Source organism: Rhinopithecus bieti, unplaced genomic scaffold (genome assembly GCF_001698545.2).
Source record: "Rhinopithecus bieti isolate Rb0 unplaced genomic scaffold, ASM169854v2 scaffold_10347, whole genome shotgun sequence".
Taxonomy (NCBI): Eukaryota; Metazoa; Chordata; class Mammalia; order Primates; family Cercopithecidae; genus Rhinopithecus; species Rhinopithecus bieti.
In genome coordinates, this window is record NW_016806836.1 from 1,986,574 (window position 1) to 2,010,544 (window position 23,971).

A 23,971-nucleotide genomic window follows, 5' to 3' on the forward strand; every position below is an offset into this window, starting at 1 on the left:
AGTGTGGTCCCAGAAGTAGCTCCAGCTGCCTCAGCCTTCTCTGCCCTCAAGACCCTCACACATTCTTGGGGGGGTTTCTGTATTTCCTTTTACAAATGAAACAAGGTGGCAACAGGATGGGGGCGGGGTTGGGAAGGCATCAGGACCTATATACATGGGACTTGGAGGGAGTCTGAGGTGAGGAGTTGGGGACAGGCAGGGAGGGGAGCCCTGGCAGAACCATAATCTTCCTATGTCAGTGGCAGCGGGGTCCCTCTCAGGGCCCAGGGGCCTGAGTCCCAGCAGTCCAGACCAGCACCCCTGGGGCTCCTCCTCCCCGCAGAGTATGTTAAGTGGGGTGAGGCTCGCGGCTAGAGCCCTGCTCACGGCCCGAGTCCCGGTCCTTGGCATCCGAGGAGGACGATGAGGAAGAACCAGAGCTGTGGCTGCGGCCTGACTGCCGGTAGGCAGCGCTCAGCTCCTGCAGCCGTTCAGGCGTTGGCACCCACTTGGCAAAGCCAGGGTCGTTCTGTAGGAAGAGCACGGCCGTGTTGTGGACGGCCTTGTAGTGCATTTCCTCCCTGCGGGCAAAGGCAATGGCTCAGGGTGGGGCTGGGCCTGGCCTGGCCAGCCTAGCCCCCGTCCCCTGCCCTCCCTGGCACCCACTTCTTGCAGATGTGCTGGGAGCCACTGCGGTACTCGTGCTCAAAGGCAGGCAGGATCAACTGGTGGCGTTTGAAGCGGCTCTGCTCCATGCGGGTGAGCGCTGGTGTGGGGGGTTCCCGCCACTCTGGGATGAACACGATGAAGGACAGGGGCTCCGGTGAGCTCTCAAGCAGTTTCTGTGGAAGGGGACACAGGGTGGATGTCAGGGGCTGCCTCCCAGGTGGCTGGCAGTCCTGCCCTGTTGCCCACCCCTCACCCTGGCAGTGCACCCACCTCAAAGTGAGAGACCATAGCATCCATGAGCTCCTCGCAGAAGGGAGGGTTGGCCTCAAATGAACCACTCAGTGGAGCAAAGTCTAGGCAGGGCCTGGGGACAGGAGTGAGCATTTTAAGTCCCATCAGGACCCAGACCCTCAACCAGAAACAGGTGCCACCCTCAATCCTAGGCAGCCACACTGAAGAGATGGCCTGTCCAGAAGCCAGCATTCACCCTAATTCACTGGGGGCACAAGGCATAACCGTCTCCACTGAATGAAGACAGTGAATGAGGCTCAGGCTGGGATGCCCATGTTCACCAAGCTGGCATTCAAATCCAGTTCTGAGCCCACCACCACCACCACAGCAGAAGCTGCACCCAGGATCCCCAGCTGCTGAGCTCTGGACCTCTGGAGGTCCTGGCCATTCTTCCTTCTGGAGACAGCATTACGATCTCTCATCTGTGCTCACCCCCACCCCTAGTTTGTAAGGCCTCTGAGGTCTGTGGCCCCACTTCTCACTCCTCTCAGGGCCCGGGACCACGAGTTCCTCAATCCTGAGCTGACTCACTGAGAAACCCAGAGGCCAGCTAGTGGTGTCACATGCCTGCCCACAGAGCCAGAAAAGCTCAGACTCCCAGAAGTTAAGCAACATGTCCAAGATCACATAGCTGGTAAAAGGTGGAGGCAGGGACTCCACCCAAGCCTGCCTGACACTACAGCCCAGGAAGCAGCCAGCAGAGGTGGGCCCTGTGCTCTGGAGGACCACTTCCCTGGCCTGGGTAGAGGGCAGCCCTTGGCCCTCACCCGCGGGAGCCAAAGTAGCCGTCTGTGTCGGGGAAGGCAGAACAGTACTGGCGGAAGTAACAGTTGAGGGGTGAGGCGAAGCACTCGAAGCTGACGCCGAAGAGTCGGTGGAGGGCCTCAAAGACGTGCACAGGCAGTGACCCCTGCAGGCCAGTCCCCTCATAGAGGCCCACGCCGAACATCATCTGCGGAGTGGCCACAGTCAGCGCCTGGGGCTCGCCCTCCCTGTTCCCTCCTGGGGAGCCCTCCCTATTGCCCCAGGCCTGTACCTGGTACCGTCGGAGAAGACACCAGACCCGGGGCAGGAACCTCTCAAAGGCAGAGTCATCAATGCAACTGTAGCGGTAAAGGAGCCACTGTGGGGTGGGACAGAAAGGAGTAGCCTTCAGCAGTGCTCCCTTATGTCCTCATCATTGGCCTCCTGCTGGGGACTCTGCTCAGGAAAGATCCCAGGCCCTGACTCGTGCCAGCAGCTAGGGACTTCCCGCAGCTCTTACCAGCTTGCTGAAGTAGTTGCGGCTGACCTTGACCATCTCTCCCTTATACCGGATGCAGACCACGTTGTTCTCCATGTGCATCTCCACGCTAGGCATGGGGGGTGCAGACACAGCCAGCCGGACTGGATAGCAGTACACTAGGCGGGGCTCCACCTCAGGGGCCTCCACCTCCTCTGTGGGCAGGGAGAGCAGTGAGGGACCATACTCATTCTCACGCTGCAGCCACTGGACCACATGCTTTGTACTGAGAGGGAAGTCCCATTCCACACATCAGTATACTGTGGTCCAGTTCAGTAGAAAGGGAATGAAAGCCATAAAAAGAAACCAGGCAATTGGCTGGGGCAGAAACAGGTGTCAACACGCTCAGTACCGAAGCAGGTCCCCGTATGCCATGCCTTGGGTTGGTAGGCAAGAAGGCTCAGGCCTATGGGTCCTGCTGCTGGGCAGAAGTACAAGAAATGCATCGCCATCATCGTAATAGTGACGATTCCTTATCTGGCGATCTTTTTGGGCCACACGGTTTACCTGAGTTACCTGTGAGTACTCACACAATCCTACCACCAGGTGCTATACTTCAGTCTGGGGAAAGTGAGGCTTGCAGAGAATGGATGTAAATTCAGGTACACCTAACTACGACTCCCACTCTATCTTTCACCACCACCATCTGGCTCTCCCTTTATCACTTCTCCCTGTTTCCCAGAGAAGTACAGCCAAAGGACACAGCAGGTTCTGCCCCAAACCAGTCCCTGGCCTTGAGGCTCAGCCTCGCTTGTCCCTTCCATCAGGGTATAGACCTGATGGCATCACAGCTGGCTCCTCCTCCACCTTTCCCCTACCTGAGATGTTGTTTTCCTTAAGGATGGCAAGGTGCTTCTCTCGGATCCGTTTGACGTACTCCAGGGAGATGTGGTAGATCTTACTGCAGATGCCTTCCACGGAGTCCTTGGCTGCAGCCGAGACATGGGGGCCACACTGCCTCCGCAGGTGCTCCAGGCGATCCTAGAGGAGATATTCTGGATCAGGGCGCTAGTGGAGGCCAAAGGGGCTCAGCTGGGCTGGCAGATAACCGCAGGGCTATTGGAGTCCAGCAGTCCTTGTTTTGAAACCAGTCTGCTACTGACTAGCTGTGTCACTTGGACATATCCCCTGGCTTCTCTGAATCATTCCTCAAGTGCCAAGGGGACACGACCTAACAGGGCAGTTTGAATATTACATGTAATCATTTCCCTTAAGGGCTTACCAAGTGCCTGGCATACAGTAAGTGTACAATAAATGCCAGTAGCTTTTCTTGGGGTTACACTGCTAGATCCCACGGTAATTACTGGAGAAACAGACAAACCAGCATGGTCCCAGCTTACGGTGTTTGCAGTCTATTGGGGAAAGACACAATTACAAAAGTGTTTGGTTGCTGCAGACTTGAGATTTGAGCTTTTAGCTACTTGCAAAGATGACTGTTGGGATTTGTAATTTTGCTGAATCACGTGTAAAACTGAAGAGTGAGAATGAGTCACTCTGGCTAGTGAGTACACCTACCTTTGTCACTCTCTACGTGTCAAGTACACAGTTACTATCGTGAAGTGCGAAACCTTGTCTCTTGTGAAATATGGTCCTGAAAAGAAAGCCCATTGCTAGTGCTGGTGGATAGGTTTAAGAAGTGATAGGTTTTGGCCAGAAAACAGAATTGTTTTGGACACATTAAGAGTAGGGAATTGAATCTGATGGTAGCTCTTAACTATGATATGAATACACACACCCAAGAAAAAGCAGGCTGTCAATTTGTTTCCAAAAATCTACTCAAGGGAGATGCGGAACATTCACTAGGCTGAAAGGCAGCTACCTGTGGTGTGTGGCCAAGCATAAGACTCCATTAAGATTGTTAATGGAAATGTTCTGTGGGGGAAAGCCAGGAACCTAGAGAAACATCTCCACAATCATGAGTTTGGGGACTGACGAACGTCAAACATCTGCCATATTCCACAAGAATAGGCCGCTGGGGGAGGCCTTGCCCAGCCTGGACAGGCAGAGTAGGCTTCCTAGAGGAAGTGGCCACAGAGCCCTAAAACTGGCCTTCTCACCCGGGGACCCACTCACCATGTAGTCCTCCTTGGAGGCTGAGTGGTCCTTCCGAAGCCAGCTAAAGGTGTCTTCCACATTCCATTTGACCACCTTCCTACTGTCTGGGGATGCACTCCTGCCAGTCAAGGGGAGGGTAGAAGAAAGGAATGGCTCAGCTCCACCCTCTTCATCCCACTTCCATGGGCTCCCTGGGCATCAACCCCTAGCTTCCATCGCAGCCCTTGTTCTGCCTTTGGGCGCTGGCCCCACTTCTGCCACCAAGAGCAATGATAGCCCTGCATGAGACCGGGAAAGATGGCCTATGACCTCCCACTTTGATCACAGACCCATCTTGCCTGGGGCCGGAGAGAGAGGCAAACCTGGACTCGATGAGCCGCCTGGCAGCCTCCGCATATTTAAAGAGCAGGCGCTTGGCTTCCTCCCGGAACTTGATTCGGGATAACCTGCGTTAGACAGTGGGCAGAGTTAGAGCCCTTCTATATATGACTGGGCACAGAAACCAAATGGCCCAGGGTCATCCCCAGCTGTGGGGCTGTACCTGATGGGAATGTCATTCATGATTTCACGAAACATGGAAGGTGACACGACTGGTTCACAGTTGCTGGGCAACAGGGGGTCAGATCCTTTGTCTACCACCTTGCGCTCCAGCATCCAGCGGTTGAAAGACTCCCGTGGAGGCTCAATGCCTGCAGGACAGGAGAGCTGCTGAAGGCCTGGATTTAATCAAGCAGTCCCACTTGGAGCTTGGTACATATAGGAAGCACCACATTCAGCAGTAAGCAAGACACAGTCCCACTTCAGAAGCTTCTAGGCTGCATTTTCCAAAATATTTTCTAAGAATCACTAGTTTTATAGTGTTAGTAAGTATCTAGCCAGGTGTAGTGGCTCACACCTGTAATCTCAGCACTTTGGAAGGCTAAGGTGGAAGGATCGCTTGAGCCCAGGAGTTCAAGACCAGCCTGGGCAACACAGTAAGATCCTGTGTTGCTAAAAAAAAAAAATTAAGCTGGGTGTCCCAGCTACTCGGGAGGCTGAGGCAGGAGGATCGCTTGAACCCGGGGACTGAAGCTGCAGGGAGCTGCAGTCGCGCCATTGCACTCCAACCTGGGTGACAGAGCAAGACCTTGTCTCAAAAGAAAAGAATAAAAAGGCCGGGTGCAGTGGCTCACGCCTGTAATCCCAGCACTTTGGGAGGCCGAGGTGGGTGGATCACCTGAGGTCAGGAGTTCGAGACCAGCCTGGCCAACATGGAAAAAACCCGTCTCTACTAAAAATACAAAAATTAGCTGGGCATGGTGGCATGTGCCTGCATTCCCAGCTACTCAGGAGGCTGAGGCAGGAGAATCGCTTGAACCCGGGAGGCAGAGGTTGCAGTGAGCCGAGATCGTGCCATTGCACTCCAGTCTGGGCAACAGTGAAACTCCATCTTAGAAAAAGAAAAAAAAGTATTACATAATATTAAAAAAACCGGGGGGGAAGAGGCCAGAGGATTCTATCTTTGAGCAAAGTTAAATAGGTTTATTACTAATCATAAAAATTAAAAACTAGGCCACGCATAGTGGCTCACATCTGTAATCCCAGCACTGTGGGAGGCCAAGGCAAGCAGAAGGCTTGAGCCCAGGAGTACAAAACCAGCCTGGGCAACATAGCAAGATCCTGTCTCTTAAAAAAAAAAAAAAAAAAAAATTGGCCAGGTGTGGTGGCTCATGCCTGTAATCCCAGTACTTTGGGAGGCGGAAGCGGGTGGATCATGAGGTCAGGAGTTCAAGACCAGCCTGGCCAACACCGTGACACCCCGTCTCTACTAAAAATACAAAAATCAGCTGGGCATGGTGGTGTGCGCCTGTAATCCCACTACTCGGGAGGCTGAGGCAGGAGAATTGCTTGAACCGGGACCTGGGAGGCGGATGACGCAGTGAGCAGAGATGGTGCCATTGCACTCCAGCATGGGCTACAGAGCGAGACTCCGTCTCAAAAAAAAAAATTTAAAATTAAAACTACAGTTTCTTTAATACTTATCCATTTTACTTAATTCTTGTCATAGAATCCTAAGGTATAGGTATTCTTTGTTTTTTTGGTTTTTTTGAAACAGGGTCTTGCTCTGTCACTCAGGCTGGAGTGCATTGGCGTGATCATGGGCTCACCACTGGGCCCCACTTCGCCATTCCCAAGCTGGCCTGGTCAAGCCTGGCTCTTGCTAAAGGTGGGTGGAAATAAAGGAGGCCGCAGCCCAGAGGCAGGTACCCTCTCGCTGCTGGCACAGCTCCCGGTAGTGCTGCCGAAGCTTCAAGATGAGCTGAGAGCGGAGCAGCTCCACTTCAGGGTGCGGGGGCAGCACCTCTGAAGGCCCCCGGTGCTTGATGACAGCATTGGTCTGGATGTCCAGGTCCCAGTAGACCCTTGGGGCACAGAGAGGAGTGATGAGGATGGCCTGGCCACCCACACCACACCCCACAGTCCCAGACAGGCTGACGCTAGCAATGGGTGCCCCTAAGCCAATCAGCGGGGACTCACTCAGTGGGTCGCAGGAGAGCTGCCTGCTGTTTATCTTCAGGGGACGTACCCCACATCTTCAGCGTTGGGGTTCCTGGGACACTGGGGGAGCTGGGCACCGACTGGCCTGTGGGTGTCACTGGGATTTCAATCTGTAGTGAAAGTCACAAAGGTGTCAAGTCAGGAGATTCACCAGAGAGGTTCCATCCAATACAGTGCACACCTGGTGAACTGTGTCCCGGGCCCCCCTCCTGGCTGGCCTGCCGATGCCTAGCCCCTGCAGGGAGCCTGCGGGCTGCCCATCTGAGCTGGCTGCTCGGCAGCCGGTTCCTGGCCGCAGACACTCACCTTGGGCTTCTTCACACCATTGCCGCTTGGCTGCTCTTCCGAGAGCTGCCGCTTTCTGGGCTTGTTCTCAGCCGGGGGGGTTTCCACCAAGCTTGAGTCTTGGGGCAGTGGGGTCGCATTCAGCCCCAAAGGGTCCGACTGGTGGAGGGAGACCAGCAGAGTTGCAACCAGGGCCAGCGGCTTAGGAACCCCAGGACTTTGAATCCTCAGGCCCTCCCACCCCTGCTCCTACTCCTTAGAGAAGAGCAGAGGGGCTGGGATACAGGCAGAGAACACTGGGCTCCAGTCCTGCCTGCAACTTGCAACTGCGACAGGGTGTGTTACTTCCCTTCCAGTTCTCTTACCTTCAGAATGGCCATGCTAAGCCCTACATCACCACTGAGATTAAATGAGTCACTGAACATGACTTGCTTAACATGGCATCTGGCATGAGATCAGTACACATTACACATTGTTTTCCTCAAGAACAGAATGAAGGAAATAAAGGAAAAGCTCAAACACTGCTTATTGTTGTAAAAAGCAAAGCCCTGCAGATGGGACTCTTGGTAACACCCAGAGAACGCATGGCGGTGAGTAGTGCGGCCCTGAACTGACATCAGATGCACGTCCTGCTCTGCCTATTACTAACTGTGAGGTTTTGCGCCAGTGGTTCCCCATCTTTGAACCTCAGTGTCTTCACATGCAAAATGGAGATGCCAACTACCTTGACTGTGCCCAGTAAAGACATGCTGCCCCAGCTGAGGACCCAAAAGCCCATGTTCCCGCCAGACAGCCCATGCCTGTACTTCCCCTGTCGTACTGACATGTCAGATCCTAGAATGTTCTTTTCCTCCCCACACTCACTCGCTAACCCTCTCGCCTTAAACACTCATTCTCAGGGCTTTTTCCATCTCCTTGCCTTCCCCAGAGTAGGTCAGGATCCAGATGTACTGTAACACTTCCTCATACACGGACCACAACTGTCATCCTACTGTCTCCTAGCAGCCCATGGGTGCTCTGCGACCGTAGGGAGCAAGTCTGCCTTTTTCATTCCTGCCTTGCGGCATAGCACCCACCGCGCAGCAGCTGTGCAATCATCTGTTTACTTGTCAGTCTACCCCATTTGAGTGTAGGTTCCATGAGGGCAGAAACTGTGTGTGTCTTGCTTGTCATTGTATCTGCAGGTGCCAGCACAGGGCTGGGCACTGAACGGCTGGCTCCTCAGGGTACATTTGGGGAAGGCCCAGGTGCCAGAAGCCACTCTGAGACCCCCCACCCTAGGCTGGCACTCACAATCACATCGTGCTGCCCCAGCACGGGCATCTCCCACAGGGACTGGTTGGTGAATCGGTTGAAGTAGTAGGGACGATTCTCCCTCCGGCTCCAGCACTTCTCCCAGCCTGCATGGACCAGCTCCTCTGCAAACAGGCATGGGGCCCAGCCAGGGTCAGGGCTACTCCCAGGGTACCCTTCCTACCCCACCACCCCACTGCTGCTCCCCTCAGTACCTGGGAGGTCCTGCACCAGGCGGATTGGCTTTGGAGAACAGGGCTGGCTCTGATTGGAGGTACCCGGGGAGTGACTCAGCAGGGACGCTTCCTCCCGGGGGCTGCCGTGATTCTCATTGGCCATCTCCGCACCCACAAAGGACCTGCCACACAGAGGACCGAAGAGTGTCAGCTCCACCCCCTCACCCGCCAATTACAATCCACCCAGGGCCCCAGTGACCACCCACGGATGTGGAGAAATCCAATCAGGTCCTGTCCTGGAGAGCCAGCATGGTGCCACACAGCAACCCTGAGATCTAAGCTGCAATTCCAATTGTTCAATGGGTGCACTCCTGCTGCTTCCTCTGCCTAAAATGCCCCTCCCCCTCTTCTCTGCCTGGCTTGCTACTGTGTTCACATCCTCCAGGAAGCCTTCCTTGACTCTCCCCTCCCCAGGTCAGGTGGTCAGAGCTCCTCCTCAGGGCCGTGAACACCTCTGTCATAGCACTCAGATGGTCTGGTCTATCAGCTGGGTTTGTCTCCCCATTAAACTGTCAGAACTCCCAGGAATAGGAACTGGGTCCAATTCAGCTCTCTCCTGGGCTCAGGCATAGGACCTGGACCCAACAGAAGCACTATTGATTCTGCAAATATTTACAAAGCACCAAGAGCAGCAAACAAGATAGAACAAGATCTGCCCTTGAGAAGCGATTCCTACAAGAAGGAGTAGTAACAACTTTCAGGAGGAGATGGGATTTTACTGCTCCTATCCAGTAAAATCTAAAAGGCACAAAGCACACTAGGGAAAGGCATGGAATCTAATTGGTCACCTTATTTTACATTACATGGTAGGAAGCAGCTGTTGCTAAAATAACCAATGCAACTGAGAAGGACGATCTAAATGACTCCTTCATAATCCCCAGGTGAACATTTACTGTAAGTACCAGCAAGGAGGCCAGTTCCTTCAGATCTGTATTCCCTACTCTCCCACCAAAGCATGCCCAGTACGAGCCTCAGAAGCCAAAGTGCTTCTGGCCTGGGGCTGTCAGACAACTGGGAGCTAAGACAGACTTGATGATGCTAAATTTGTTTTCAGTAGGTCACACCTCCCAAAAGAAATCAAACTTTTACCCACAACAAGACCACAAAGGCAGGCTTAAACATCAGTTATCTTTTCATGCTGAAATTTTATCAACTCATTGTGGTCACACTGATTATCTCATGCTGATCAGAAGCTCTGGTTGGTTGTTGACGACATCAGAGGAATCATTGGGACACTGATTTTATTGTACACTCCGTCATAGACTTCTTCATTAATTTAGAAAGGGAAAAGTGAATGGTTACTCCATCGGTACAGTTTGGCAGATAAAAATGCAGGGAGCAACAGAACATTAATGTACAACAAAAGGGCTTTGATAAAAAGGCTGAGAACCACTGACCAAGGTATGAAAAAAACGAAGCTGCCTGGATTGATTCTCTGGGCAGGAAGAATTCCTGGTGCCTTGGGGGCTGAGCCCACAGGTTTCAAGACTGAATGAAGTCCCCCTTTCTCTCACCCTCTGGGGTCTGCAATGCTAGCATGAGAGGCTTTTCTTCTCCAGCCGGATGGACCCCCACAGGGTCCCACAGAGGCGAGGAAAGGCCTGCAGGAAGACTCAGCACAGACAGATGGGCTGGTCAGCAGTGAAGTGGATGGGGGCCCAGGGGATTCCTTGCATCAGCAGCTGGAAAGCAAATAGGAAAATAGACAGTCACAGACCTGTGGGATGCTGCAGGGTGGGGACAAGAGGGGCAAAAACAAAGAGCAAGCTGGGGGCCTCCAGGGCAGGATATATCGGGAGAGGGGATGAGGGAATACAGGAGATGAAAATGATACCTCTTAAGCTTTCTCACCAACAGGTTTGCTTTCATGGGCACGCGACCTGCGCGACTGCACAGGGACCCACATTCAGGAAAGCCCTGAGCTTGGTTTCAGGCTCTGCTATCACTGTCTTAAAATTTTTAATAACTTTTTAACAAGGAGCTCACATTTTCATTTTGCACACTGGGCCCCACAAACTCTGTAGCCAGTCCTGCCAACTTAAGTACCCTTAGGCTGGGCACGGTGGCTTCAGCAACTTGGCCGGGGTGGAAGGATTTCTTGAGGTTAGGGGTTCAAAACCAGCCTTGGCAACATAGTGAGACTCCCACAGCTCTACAACAAATAAAACTTTTTGTTTGGTTTTGAGACAGTCTCACTCTGTCGTCCAGGATGGAGTACACTGCATGATCTCGACTCACTGCAACCTCCAACTCCTGGGTTCAAGCGAGTCTCCTGTGTCAGCCTCTCGAATAGCTGGGATTACAGGCATGAGCCACACCTGGCTAAATTTTTTGTATTTTTAGTAGAGATGGGGGATTCATCATGTTGGCCAGGCTGGTCTCGAACTCCTGCCCTCAAGAGATCCACCCACCTGGGCCTCCCAAAGTGCTGGGATTACAGGTGTGACCCATTGCGCCAGGCCCAAATTAAAAAAAAAAATGCATTTGCAGTCCCAGCTACTCAGGAGGCTGAGGTGGAAGGGTCACTTGAGCCCAGCAGTTCGAGGCTGCAGTGAAGTATGATCATGCCACTGTGCTCCAGCCTGGGTGACAGGGCAAGATCTCATCTCTTTTTTTTTCATTTTTTTTTTTAGTGCATCTTTTTTTTTTTTTGAGACAGTTTCACTCTTGTTGCCCAGGCTGAAGCGCAATGGCGCGATCTCGGCTCACCACAACCTCCACCTCCCAGGTTTCAAGCGATTCCCTGCCTTCATCCCTCCGCGTAGCTGGGATTACAGGCATGCACACACCTCACCCCCAGCTAATTTTGTACATTTTAGTAGAGAGGGGATTTCTCCGTGTGGGTCAGGCCTGGCTTCTCAAAACTCCCCGACTTTAGGTGATCCGGACCACCCCTTGCCTCCCAAAGTGCTGGGATTAACAGGCGTGAGCCACGCGCCGGGCAATGGACCTCGTCCTCTTACAAAAATAAACACACCCCGGACGGGCGCGGTGGGCTTCAAGACTGTAATCCCAGCACTTGGGAGGCCGAAACGGGGGGGGCGGCCCCCGGGATCCACGAGGTCAGGAGATCGAGACCATCCTGGCTAACTACGGTGAAACCCGTCTCTACTAAAATACAAAAACGTAGCCGGTGGGCCGACGGTGGCGGGGCCTGTAGTCCCCAGCTACCCTCGGGAGGCTGAGCGCAGGAGAATGGGTAACCACCGAGGCGCGAGCTTGCAGTAAAGCTGAGATCCTGGCCCCTGCACTGCCAGTCCGGTGGCGACAGAGCGAGACTCCGCCTCAAAAAAAAATCAAATAAATAAATAAAATAAAACAAATAAGCCTTCGACAGAGAAAAATCAACAAACATAAGCGTATCCACTGTCTGAGGGACATAATCCCAAGCCTCCCACAGCAAATGAAAGGACGCGCTCTGAACGTCTTGCAAAAATAAAAACATGCAAACGCCTTATATGACACATCTTGTTCGCCTTTATTGAAAAACGTTTTTCCCATGAAACATCCTGTGATATTGATGTACTGGGTAGATGAACTTCGCAGAATACGCACAAGCGGCACAGCTTAGTGTGAGGCTAAATGGGGACACTGCAGTATTTCCAAAGCCAGCTGTGCATCAGAATCATCTCGGAGTTTGTAAAAAAAAAAAAAAAAAAAAAAAAAAAAAATTAAGACGCCTGTGCCTCACTGAGCATCTCAGGAGCCAGAAATACGGAGGGGAGGCACACAAAAATTTGTATTTTTAAAACGCACCCTGAGTGACTAGGAGACAGGATGACTCATTTTTTCACACTATTTGAAAAACTTTAGCCATTTTTTGCGATTAAAACCATTTTTAATTCCCTAAGTGACTTGAGTGCAGGTCTGTGGCCGGAAGTACCAGCCCTAGGGTTGGACAGACCTGGATTCGAGGCCCTTCTGCTTCCCGGCTTATAAACCGGAATCACTCGACCGTTATGTGTAGAGTCCAGCATTGTGCGCTCCCAGTAAGACATAACTGCTCTTAAGATAACATTTTTATTTATCCTGTGGCTTCCCGACCCCCACGCATACCGCAGTTTGAAAATCACCGCTACTCAAGGATAAACAACTGTATCTGCGCAACCAGAGGAACCCACCAGAAGCCAGAGTCCGAATCCGGGATTGGAGGCAGGTGGGCCGGAACCATCTCCGCAATACACCAATCAGAATTCTCCGGCCCAGTAGGGAGGAGTCAAAGGGCGAACAAAGTGCGCAGGCGCGAGGGCGAAACGCGGCAAACACCAGCGCGCGCGCGCGCGCGCGCGCGTACCTTCCCCTCCCCCACCTCAGCGAGGGTGGGCTGTTTGGCGCGCGCGCGCGCCGGCCCATCTCCCGGGCTCCGCCCCCCGCCCCGCCGCGCGCTCCCGCCCCCGGGCTGAGGCGACTCAGAGTCGGAGCCCGACACAAAGGCGGTGGCGGCGGCAGCAGCGGAGGGGCCCTAGAGGCCGCTCCGCTCGGGCTCTTCGGGCCCACCTCCCTCACTTCGGCCACCGGCGCGGCTGCCCACCCGCGGGTCTAAGATGGCGGCGGCAACAGAGATGGGGCAAGAGGCAGCCCCGAGCAGAAAGCGCCGGAGGGGCCGCCGCCGCCCAGCTTCGGATCCCCAGACCCTGGCGCGGCTCGCTGCTGGACCATGGCTTCCTGGGACTCTTACCTGCCCGGAGCGGACTCGAGGGGACGCGGCTACACGTTCTGCTCGACCGCCCGTTTTGCCGCCTCCGCCTCGCCCTCCCCAGCGCCGCTGCCGCCATCTTGTGTCCCGGGCCGGGACTCCGCGCTGCGCATGCGCTGGTACCGCCTCTGAGGGACCTCGCCACGGCCGTGCCGCCATCTTGAGTGTGGCAGAATCGGCTGACTCCTCGCACACACCTTGCTTTCGTCCCCCTCCTCTTCTTCCCATCCGTCCCTGCTGTGTCTTGTGGCGCTGAGGATGGGGAGAGAGCTTTGTAGGCCTGCGGGTGGACTGAGGAAGGAATGAATTCATTGGCACGCCCTCGCCTCAGTTTCCCCCGCGAGCTCACAACGCAGGGGCTGGATGTGGGCGGTGGGCGGTGTGCGGCGGGGTCTTACTGAGCGTGCGCACTAGGGGGCGTGGGGCTGTCTTAGAACCAGCTGGGGTCTCGGGCTGGGCCCCCGGCCTAGGGGAGGAGTCCTGGTGACGCAGGCTCCGGACGTAGCGGGGACCTGGGTCTTGGCACCCGCGCGGCTCTGCCGCTTCCGGCCAGTCTCCTTCCTTCTCTGGGCGTTTGTGTTGCATGCTGTCGGAATGTTGTGCGGCCCTGCCCCATGCCTGGGCTACATACACATCAAACTCAGGCTGTAAATGCTCTTGAGTAGAAGCAACTTAAACCAGCCTTGGGGGGCAAGTAATAGAGATGGCTTTCGGCAAAATTGGGAAATCAACTAAATGCATCGTAGGGCCTTTCCAACATTGACGTCTGTGGCCGTTAGTTGCAGTTCAAAGCCTCACTGAGCCCTCAAACCTGCTACAGAGGGTAGCCTGGCAGGGAACTGGCAGCTGTGAGGTGCTCCTCGTCCCGCTCCCTGCAGGATTCTTTTTGGTAGGGGCCTGCTGGCGTCAGAATGGTAGCTCCACCCATCTCCGGCCTCCCCAGTAGGCAGCCCTTCCAGTGCTAGCTTGAGAGGACAAGCTTGCCACCTGCTGTCAGACCGGCGCTTGTGTGAAGCCAGGGGCTGGCTGTAGGTGCCCCGGCTGGGCAGCCTCTGGGATGTCCATGGTCCCGGCTGCACGCCAGCGTGGGGGCAGGCAGGGTGAGGCTCAACAAAAACGGAGGCACTGGTATGAGTAGTAATTGAGAACAAGGGTTCAGATCCTCATCTGATTTCAATCTCTGCTCTTCCACCCAAAATGTGTGGCCTTGAAGGAGTTAACCAATTTAAATTTTAGTTTCCTCAGTGGAAGATAATAAATCCGCCTACCTCATAAAAGTTTGGTGAGAATTAACTCAGGTGATGCATGTGAAGTCCTCAGCACAATACCTGTCTCTTCCTAAGTGATGAATCAGTGTTAGACGTGATCGTCTCACAGTGGTGTGAGCGTTGCTTTAAGTAGATTTGAGCCCTCCAGAAATAAGCCCTATATAGGAACGGCAGTTCCTGCCCTCGCAGAGCTTGCAGTTCAGATAAGAGGCCTGATGGGAAACCAGACTCCTGGGCCCTAAGTTCTGGAAGGGTGGGGTGGCAGTTTTGATTTATGCCTCCTGTGCTGGCATAATTACTAATACTGCCTCATTTCTCAGACGTACCCTGCTTTGGGCCGGGCGTGGTGGCTCACCCCCGTAATCCCAGCACTTGGAGAGGCCGAGGCAGGTGGATCACCTGAGGTCAGGAATTCACGACCAGCCTGGGCAACAGGGCAAAACCCTGTCTCTACTAAAAATACAAAATTAGCTGGGTGTGGTGGCGCATGCCTGTAATCCCAGCTACTCGGGAGGCTGAGGCAGGAGAATCACATGAACCAGGGAGGTGGAGGTTGCAGTGAGCCGAGATAACGCCACTGCACCCCAGTCTGGGCGACAGAGCGAGACTCCCGTCTCAAAAGTCTTGCTTTGGACAGTAAACTACACGGTCACTCTTGACGTACGGAATGCCCAGTTTTCCAAGCCCATGCCCCCCAGCTAGTCCGCGCTTTCACTAAAGTTTAAAAACCGTGTATGGCCGGGCGCGGTGGCTCAAGCCTGTAATCCCAGCACTTTGGGAGGCCGAGACGGGCGGATCACGAGGTCAGGAGATCGAGACCATTCCGGCTAACACGGTGAAACCCCGTCTCTACCAAAAAATACAAAAACACTAGCCGGGCGAGGTGGCTGGCGCCTGTAGTCCCAGCTACTCGGGAGGCTGAGGCAGGAGAATGGCGTAAACCCGGGAGGCGGAGCTTGCAGTGAGCTGAGATCCGGCCACTGCACTTACGCCTATAATCCCAGCACTTTGGGAGGCCTAAGAGGGCGGATCATGAGGCCGCTCCATCAGGAGATGGAGTACATCCTGACCAACATGGTGAAACCCCGTCTCTACTGAAATACAAAAAAATTAGTCGGGCGTGGTGGCACACACCTGTAGTTCCAGCTACTCCAGAGGCTGAGACAGGGACACCACTTGAACCCAGGAGGCAGAAGCTGCAGTGAGCCAAGATCGCAGCACTGCACTCCAGCCTGGTGACAGAGCAAGACTCTGTCTCCAAAAAAAAAAAAAAAGAATGGGGTATAATGGATTGGCACAGTGGCTCAAGCCTGTAATCACCAACACTTTGGGAGGCCAAGTGGGAGGATACCTTGAGGTTAGGAGTTAGAGACCAGGCTGGGCAATGTAGCAAGACTCTGAAAAATTTTTAAAATAACAGTAGCTGGGCATGGTGGCATGGGCCTGTAGTTTCAGCCTCTTGGGAGTCTGAGGTGGGAGGATCACTTGAGCCCCAGATGTCGAAGCTGCGATGAGCTACGATGGTGCCACTGCACTCCAGCCTGGGCGACAGAGATCATGTCTTAAAAATAATTGGGCGCTGGCCGGGTGTGGTGGCTCAAGCCTGTAATCCCAGCACTTTGGGAGGCCGAGACGGGCGGATCACAAGGTCAGGAGATCGAGACCATCCTGGCTAACACAATGAAACCCCGTCTCTACTAAAAAATACAAAAAATGAGCCGGGCGTGGTGGCAGGCGCCTGTAGTCCCAGTTACTCGGGAAGCTGAGGCAGGAGAAGGGCGTAAACCCGGGAGGCGGAGCCTGCAGTGAGCTGAGATCCAGCCACCGCACTCCAGCCCGGGCGACAGAGAGAGACTCCATCTCAAAAAAATAATAATAATTGGGTGCAGTGGCTCATGCCTGTAATTCTAACACTTTGGGAGGTGGAGGTGGGTGGATTGCTTGAGTCCAGGAGTTTGAGACCACCCTGGGCAACATAGTGAAATCCCCATCTCTACAAAAAATACAAAAGTTAGCCAGGTGTGGAAGCACATGCCTCTAGTCTCAGCTACTTAGGGGGCTGAGGTAGGAGGATCACTTGAGCCCAGGAGGTCAAAACTGCAGTGAACCATGATCACGCCTCTGCACTCCAGCCTGGGCTACAGAGCAAGACCCTGTCTCAAAAAAATAAATACAAAATAGGCTGGGCACGGTGGCTCACGCCTGTAATCCCGGCACTTTGGGAGGCCGAGGCAGGCGGATCACGAGGTCAGGAGTTTGAGACCAGCCTGGCCAACATAGTGAAACAACGTCTCTACTAAAAATACAAAAAATTAGCCGGGCATGGTGACACATGCCTATAGTCCCAGCTACTCGGGAGGCTGAGGCAGAAGAATCGCTTGAACCCGGGAGGCCGAGGTTGTGATGAGCTAAGATCAGACCACTGCACCCCAGCCTGGGCAACAGAGCGAGACTGCGTTTCAAGGAAAATAAAAAAAAAGAATAGCACACATATAGAAAAGTGCACAAAACATAAATGTAAAACCGAATGATTTATCAAAAAGTGAGCACCTGGGTTAGCATCACCCATGCCATGGTACTGAACAGTCAAGCAGAAGGCCCCTGCAGGGTAATTGCTGTTCCAACTGCTTTTGTGATAATCACTTCCTTGCTTTTGGAGTTGTACCACCTGAGAATGTGTCCTAAACACTAAAGTTTTGCCTGTTCCTTGAACTTTATATAAATTGAATTATACAGTATTATTTTGTGTCTGGCTTCTTTTGCACAAGAGTACACTTGGAAAACTCATTTATGTTGTTTCACATAGCTATGGTGAGTTCATTTTCATTGCTGTTTTTTTGTTTTCCACTGTATATCTACTCTGTTGTTAAGGGATCTAAGTGAAATTTCCCACCTGCCATACCTCTCAATTTCTTTTAAAAAATTATTTTATTTTATTTATTTTTTTAGATGGAGTCTCGCTCTGTCGCCCAGGCTGGAGTGCAGTAGCACGATCTTGGCTTGCTGCAACCTCTGCCTCCCGGGTTCAAGTGATTCTTCTGCCTCAGTCTCTCAAGTAGCTGGGATTATGGGCGCGCGCTACGACGCCTGGCTAATTTTTGTATTTTTAGTAGAGACAGGGTTTCTCCATGTTGACCAGGCTGGTCTCGAACTCCTGACCTCAAGTGATTTGCCCACCTCGGCTTTCCAAAGTGCTGGGATTACAGGCATGAGCCACCGTGCCTGGCTTTATTTATTTATTTATTGAATCTGACTCTGTTACACAGGCTGCAGTGCAGTGGCACAATATCAGCTCACTGCAGCCTCCGCCTCCCAAGTTCCAGTGATTCTCTTGCCTCAGCCTCCCAGGTAGCTGGGATTACTGGCAAGTGCCACCACGCCTGCCTAATTTTTGTATTTTTAATAGAGACAGAGTTTCACCACTTTGGCCAGGCTGATCTTGAACTCCTGACCTCAGGTGATCCACCTGCCTCGGCCTCCCAAAGTGCTATGATCATAGGCGTGAGCCACCATGCCCAGCCTCTCTTTTTTTTTTTTTTTTTTTTAAGATAGAGATGGGGTAGCTATGTTGCCCAGACTGTCTTTAACTTCTGGGCTCAAGCAATTCTCCCACCTCGGCTACCTAAAGTGCTAGGATTACAGGTGTGAGCCACTGTGCTTGGCCATACCTGTTAATTTCCAAACTGGCCTTCTGAGTTCTAGTTCATAATCCACCAAGGGGCCACAGGGATCTGGCTATTTGGCAAGTCTCATCAAGTCACTCTGGGCTTAAAACTCTTTAATGTCTCCCCATTGACTACAGGACAAAATCCCAAACCCTTAATTTGGCTTACAAAACCAGAATTATAATGAGCTACCATGGCAGAATATTTACTATGCACAGCGTCAGGCACTTTACACACATTCATTTTATTCATGATCTGAACCTTCAAACCATCTCTTCTTGATCCAGTGCCAGCTACCATGAACTACTTCCTAATTTCCCTAAATGTGCCGGGTTCTCTCATGACCCTGATCCTTTGTGTTTTTGGTTTTTTGTTTCTTTATTTCGTTCGTTTTTGAGCCCAAGCTCCCTTTGTACCCAGGCTCACTGCAGCCTTGACCTCCTAGGCTCAAGTGATCCTCTTACCTCAGTCCCCTAAGTAGCTGGGACTACAGGAGCACACCACCACACCTGGCTCATTAAAAAAATTTTTTTTGTAGAGACAAGATCTTACTGTGTTGCTCAGGCTGATCTCAAACTCCTGGCCTCAAGGAATATTCCTGCTTCAGCCTCCCAAAGTGTTGGGATTTCAGGCATGAGCCACTGTGCCCAGCTCCTGAGTCTGTATATGCTGTTTGCCATTACTCTTCTTCCCCTCTTGGCCTAATTCAGCCTTCGAGTCTTAGCCTAGATGTTGCCTCCACCAGGCAGCCTTCCCTGAACTTCATTCTACCCAGGCTAGGACAGGTTCCCTCTCCTGTACTCCCACGATGGCCTAAGCTCATCATGTTTGTCAATTTTCTTCATGCACTAGGCTGTGGGCTGCTTAAGGGTGTGGGCTGGGGCTTGTTCACCCTTGTAACCCCATGCCCAATACTGTGCCTGACCCTCTGTAAATATTTGATGACCATGAACAGACCACAGTGGGTTGAAGTCTAGGTGGCTTTTTCAGGTAGCCCGTTTTTTATTTATTTGTTTATTTATTTTTTGAGAAAGGATCTCACTCTGTCGCACAGGCTGGAATGCAGTGGTGTGATCTTGGCTCACTGTAGCCTCTGCCTCCCGGGTTCAAGCGATTCTCCTGCCTCAGCCTCCGGAGTAGCTGTGACTACAGGCACACATCACCAGGCCCAGCTAATTTTTGTACTTTTAGTAGAGACAGGGGTTTCACCACGTTGACCAGGCTGGCCTCAAACTCCTGACCTCAAGCAATCTGCATGCCTCGGCCTCTCAGAGTGGTGAGATTACAGGCGTGAGGCACTGTGCCTGGCCAGGTATCCCCGTTTCTATTCCAGGCTCTGGTTTCTGTGGTAGGAACACCAAGGCAACAGTACCCTATGGGATGCCGAGAAAAGCATGAGCTGCCTGTTGTGGCTGAGTCTCTGTCAGTAGCCTGGAGTCTTTTATTCCCGATATAAAGATGAGCAGTTGAGCAAAGATCCTGAGACTTTCCATTTCTCCAGCTACTTTTTTGAACTGAGAAGCATGGGTAGACAATAGGTCTGGGCTGAGAGATGTGGTTGGGATGAGCTGGGCTCCTCTACCTGGCACCAGGGCTGGCTGCATAGATTTAGAAAGGCCCATGCTTACTGGGTGTGGTGGCTCATGCCTGTAATCCCAGCACTTTGGGATGCCAAGGTGGAAGGATTGCTTGTGGCCAAGAGTTCAAGACCAGCATGGGCAATATAGAGCCCCATCTCTACCAAAAAAAAAAAAAAAAAAAAATTAGCTGGGTATACTGGTGCTCCTGCAGTCCTAGCTACTTGGGAGACTGAGGCAGGGGGTGACTGCTTGAGTCCAGGAGTTCAAGGCTATAGTGAGCCATAATTGCACCACTGTACTCTAGACCCTGTCTCAAAAAATAAAAACAAGATGAAAATAAAAATAATAATAAAAAAGAAAGGTTTGTGTTTGGTTTAATGTTCAACTGTCACCGTTAAAATCTTAATAATTTTTGAACAAAAGTCCCACATTTTCATTTTTCCCTGACCTCTGAATATTGTTTTTTGAGACAATGTCTTGTTCTGTCGCCGAGGCTGGAGTGCAGTGGTGCAGTCTCCGCTCACTGCAACCTCCCCCTCCCAGGTTCAAGCAATCTCTTGCCTCAGTCTCCCCAATAGAGGGGACTACAGGCACGCGCCACTGGGTCCAGGTAATTTTTGTATTTTTAGTAGAGACAGAGTTTCACCATGTTGGCAAGGCTGGTCTCACACTCCCAATCTCAGGTGATCCACCCACCTTGGCCCCCCAAAGTGCTGGGATTACAGGCGTGAGCCACCGCGTCTGGCCCTAGCCCTGAAAATTATGTCACCACTCCTGGCTGGTCACTAGCTGCCAGGGTCTCTGAGGACCGCTGCCTCAACTCAGGACCAAGCCCAGCCTCCACTCTAAAGCAGAAACATAAACAACCAGCTCAGGATGCCACATCGCTTAACCCCCTTGTTCTCTGCCGCTACAGCAAGCAGCTGCTGAGAGGGAACCACACATTTCATCCCCTGAGGTCCTGGCAGTTGGGGAAGGGAGACTCTAGCCGGATCCCACTCCGGGTTGCCTCCGCCTGGGCTGGGCTTGAGCTGCCCATAGACCCTACACTGCGGTTTAAATTATGCGAAGGGAGTTTCTAAGGCAAGTGGGCCGGGCCCCCGGAAAGCTGCGGAAAGGAGGCTTCCACCCCAAACTGTGGTTCCCACAGGGAGTGGCTCTTGGGCCATTCTGGGACCAGATGAGAGAAGCCATTTAGGCCAAGAATAGATGAGAGCAATGGGGGCGTCTCCATTGGTCTTCCTGGCCTTGGAAGCGTCTGATGTGGTGTACTGTTCTCTCCATTTCTTCCCTTGGCCTGTCCTAGACTCTTGAGAATAAGTGATAAGTAAGACGGACAGACGGTTTGTCTCAGGGAGCCTGCAGAGCAGTGTGGGAGGCAGACGTATACATGAACCCTCCGCCACTGGGAGATAAGGGCTCTGGAGGGATGGCAGGGGCAGCGGGTGGTGTGCACACAAAGGAGAAAGCTTCAGAGGAGATGACAATGAACAGACTCTTGTTGGAAGAATAGATTTTCCAGGTAGGCGAGGAAAAGGGGAAGGCGCAGCCTGTGCCAAGGCCTGGAGGTATAGAAAGGGAGGGTGTGTTTGGAGAGTCAGTCAACCTGAGCACAGCCAGGGAGCAAGGGAGGTGCAGGTCTTACCAAGACCTTGGAGTCCAAATTCAGCCCTTGCTCTGGGTTAGTGCTTAGCATCCCTGGTGGCGTTTGGTTATATCAAGATAGGGGTGGGGCCACCTGTGGTGGTCCTCTCCACTCTCCCACCCATTCCCTGTGATGGGCTTTTTTTTTTTTTTTTTTTTTTTCCAGACAGTCTTGCTCTGTCGCCAGGCTGGAGTTCAGTGGCGCGATCTCGGGTCACTACAACCTCCAACTCCCTAGTTCAAGCTATTCTCCGACCTCAGCCTCCTGAGTAGCTGGAATTACAGGCACACGCCACCACGCCCAGCTAATTTTTGTATTTTTAGTAGAGACGGGGTTTCACCATGTTGGCGAGCATGGCCTCAATGTCCTGACCTTGTGATCCGCCTGCCTCGGCCTCCTAAAGTGCTGGGATTACAGGCGTGAGCCACCGCGCCCGGCCATGGTGCTCATTCTTGCACTTCAGTCAGAGTGGCCAAGAGCCAGGATGTTTACTCTCATATGAGATGAGTCTGCAGAATTCCAGACTTCTTCAAAAAAGAAACAAGACTGACAGCTGGTAGCTTCCTGAAAGCCTGAGATCACAGAAAACTGACCTAGAAAGGAGAGAAAGGAGGACACCCCACCTAGCCTGGGTCCCAGCTGGGTTCCCAGGACACATGTAACCCAGAGATCTCAACCTGAGCTAGGAAAATGGTTTTAACAGCTTTATTAGGGTATAATTTACAGACTACAAGACTCACCTGTTTTAAGTATACAATTCTATCACACCTGTGATCCCAGCACTTTGGGAGGCAGAGGCAGACGGATCACCTGAGGTCAGGAGTTCAAGACCAGCCTGACCAACATGGTGAAATGCCACCTCTACTAAAAATACAAAATTAGCTGGGCGTGGTGGCGTATGCCTGTAATCCCAGCTACTTGGGAGGCTGAGGCAGGAGAATCCCTTGAACCTGGGAAGCAGAGGTTGAAGTGAGCTGAGGTTGCACGCTGCACTCCAGCCTGGGCAACATTGGCGAAATTCCATCTAAAAAAATATATATATACAAAAATTAGCTGGGCATGGTGGTGGGCACCTGTAATCCCAGATACTCAGGAGGCTGAGGCAGGAGAATCGTTGAACCAGGGACGTGGAGGTTGCAGTGAGCTGAGATCATGCCACTGTACTCCAACCTGGGAGAGACTCCGTCTCAAAAATAAGTACATATACAATTCTGGCTGGGCACAGTGGCTCACACCTATAATCTCAGCACTTTGGAAGGCTGAGGCAGAAGGACTGCTTGAGCCCAGGAGCTAGAGACCAACCTGGACAAGACCTTGTCTCTACTTAATAATAATAAGTAAATAAATAAATAGGCTGGGCGCAGTAGCTCATGCCTGTAATCCCAGCACTTTGGGAGGCTGAGGCGGGTGGATCACTTGAGGTCAGGAGTTTGAGACCAGTCTGGTGGTGAAACCCTATCTCTACTAAAAATACAAAAATTAGCCAGGTGTGGTGGCACGTGCCTGTAATCCCAGCTACTGGGGAGGCTTAGACAGGAGAATCGCTTGAACTCAGGAGGCGGAGGTTGCAGTGAGCCAAGATTGCGCCACTGCATTCTTCTGGGGGAAGAAGCGAGACTCTGTCTCAAAAATGAATATATAAATAAACAATTCAATTTTTTTTTCTTTTGTAAATGTATAGAGTTATACAGTTGTCACCACAGTTCCGTTTTAGAACATTTCTATTACCCTAAAATATTTCTTGGGCTTGTTTGCAGTCAATTCCTGTTCCCACCGTCAGCCCCCAGTAACCACTGGCCTGCTTTCTGTCTCTATAGAGCTGCCTTTTCTGGACATTTCATATAAAGAGAATCACACAGATGTAGTCTTTTACAGCTTGCATCTTTCACTTTGCATTATGTTTTTGAGCTTCATCCATTTTGAAGCATATATCAGTAGTTGATTCTTTTTTTATTGCTGAATAGTGTTGCATTATACAGATATACCACATTTTGTTTGTTTATCAATTGATAGTTGGATTGCTTCCACCTTTTGGCTGTTATGAATAACACTACTATCAACATTCAGGTACAAATGCATTCATTTTCCTTTTCTCTGGGTAGACTCTTAGGAGCTAAATTGCTGTATGGTAAATTTGTGTTCAACTTTTTTGTTGTTGTTTTTGAGATGGAGTCCTGCTCTGTCACCCAGGCTGGAGCACAGCAGCACTATCTTGGCTCACTGCAACCTCTGCGTCCTGAGTTCAAGCAATTCTCCTGCCTCAGCCTCCTGAGTAGCTGGGATTACAGGTGCCTCCCACCACACCTGGCTAATGTTTTTATTTTTAGTAGAGTTGGGGTTTCACCATGTTGGTCAGGCTAGTCTGGAACTCCTCCTGACCTCAGGTGATTCGCTCACCATGGCCTCCCAAAGTGTTGGGAGTATAGCACCATGCTGGGCTGTGTTCAACTTTTAAAGAAACTGCCAAACTATTTTCCAAAGCAGCTGTA

The 23,971-nt window shown here is 52.1% G+C and overlaps 2 protein-coding genes across 3 annotated transcripts; one reads left to right on the plus strand and one right to left on the minus strand.

Annotated features, from left to right (window-relative positions):
* Window positions 1-62: 62 nt before the first annotated feature.
* Window positions 63-13,433, minus strand: PCIF1 (phosphorylated CTD interacting factor 1). 2 transcript variants are annotated; one of them, XM_017877919.1, is made up of 17 exons: window positions 13,307-13,433; window positions 10,143-10,310; window positions 8,608-8,750; window positions 8,393-8,517; window positions 7,121-7,258; window positions 6,794-6,924; window positions 6,524-6,678; window positions 4,818-4,965; window positions 4,639-4,722; window positions 4,295-4,394; window positions 3,040-3,202; window positions 2,204-2,376; window positions 1,976-2,062; window positions 1,707-1,891; window positions 919-1,012; window positions 646-821; window positions 63-560 (listed from the first exon to the last, which is right to left on the minus strand). In XM_017877919.1, exons 3-17 carry the CDS (start codon window positions 8,729-8,731, stop codon window positions 329-331), a joined length of 2,115 nt encoding a protein of 704 aa, XP_017733408.1. In that variant the 5' UTR covers window positions 8,732-8,750; window positions 10,143-10,310; window positions 13,307-13,433; the 3' UTR covers window positions 63-328. The 2 variants fall into 2 exon arrangements, with proteins under 2 accessions (XP_017733408.1, XP_017733409.1); XM_017877920.1 differs by lacking the exon at window positions 7,121-7,258 and having other exon boundaries at window positions 13,307-13,402.
* Window positions 12,162-14,601, plus strand: LOC108533403 (pre-mRNA-splicing factor cwc22). The gene is made up of 2 exons (XM_017878053.1): window positions 12,162-12,200; window positions 12,838-14,601. The coding sequence occupies exons 1-2, from the start codon at window positions 12,162-12,164 to the stop codon at window positions 13,486-13,488; spliced, it is 690 nt and encodes a 229-aa protein (XP_017733542.1). The 3' UTR covers window positions 13,489-14,601.
* Window positions 14,602-23,971: the final 9,370 nt, after the last annotated feature.

Coding starts and splice junctions, on each gene's coding strand:
- PCIF1 (XM_017877919.1), bottom strand. CDS start 8,731: ATGGCCAATGAGAATCACGGCAGCCCCCGGGAGGAAGCGTCCCTGCTG. Junction 7,259..8,392: donor TGGGGCAGCACGATGTGATT/GTGAGTGCCAGC, acceptor TCCCTCCACCAG/TCGGACCCTTTGGGGCTGAA. Junction 4,395..4,638: donor AGGCGGCTCATCGAGTCCAG/GTTTGCCTCTCT, acceptor CTTGACTGGCAG/GAGTGCATCCCCAGACAGTA.
- LOC108533403 (XM_017878053.1), top strand. CDS start 12,162: ATGAACTTCGCAGAATACGCACAAGCGGCACAGCTTAGT. Junction 12,201..12,837: donor CACAAGCGGCACAGCTTAGT/GTGAGGCTAAAT, acceptor CCGGCCCAGTAG/GGAGGAGTCAAAGGGCGAAC.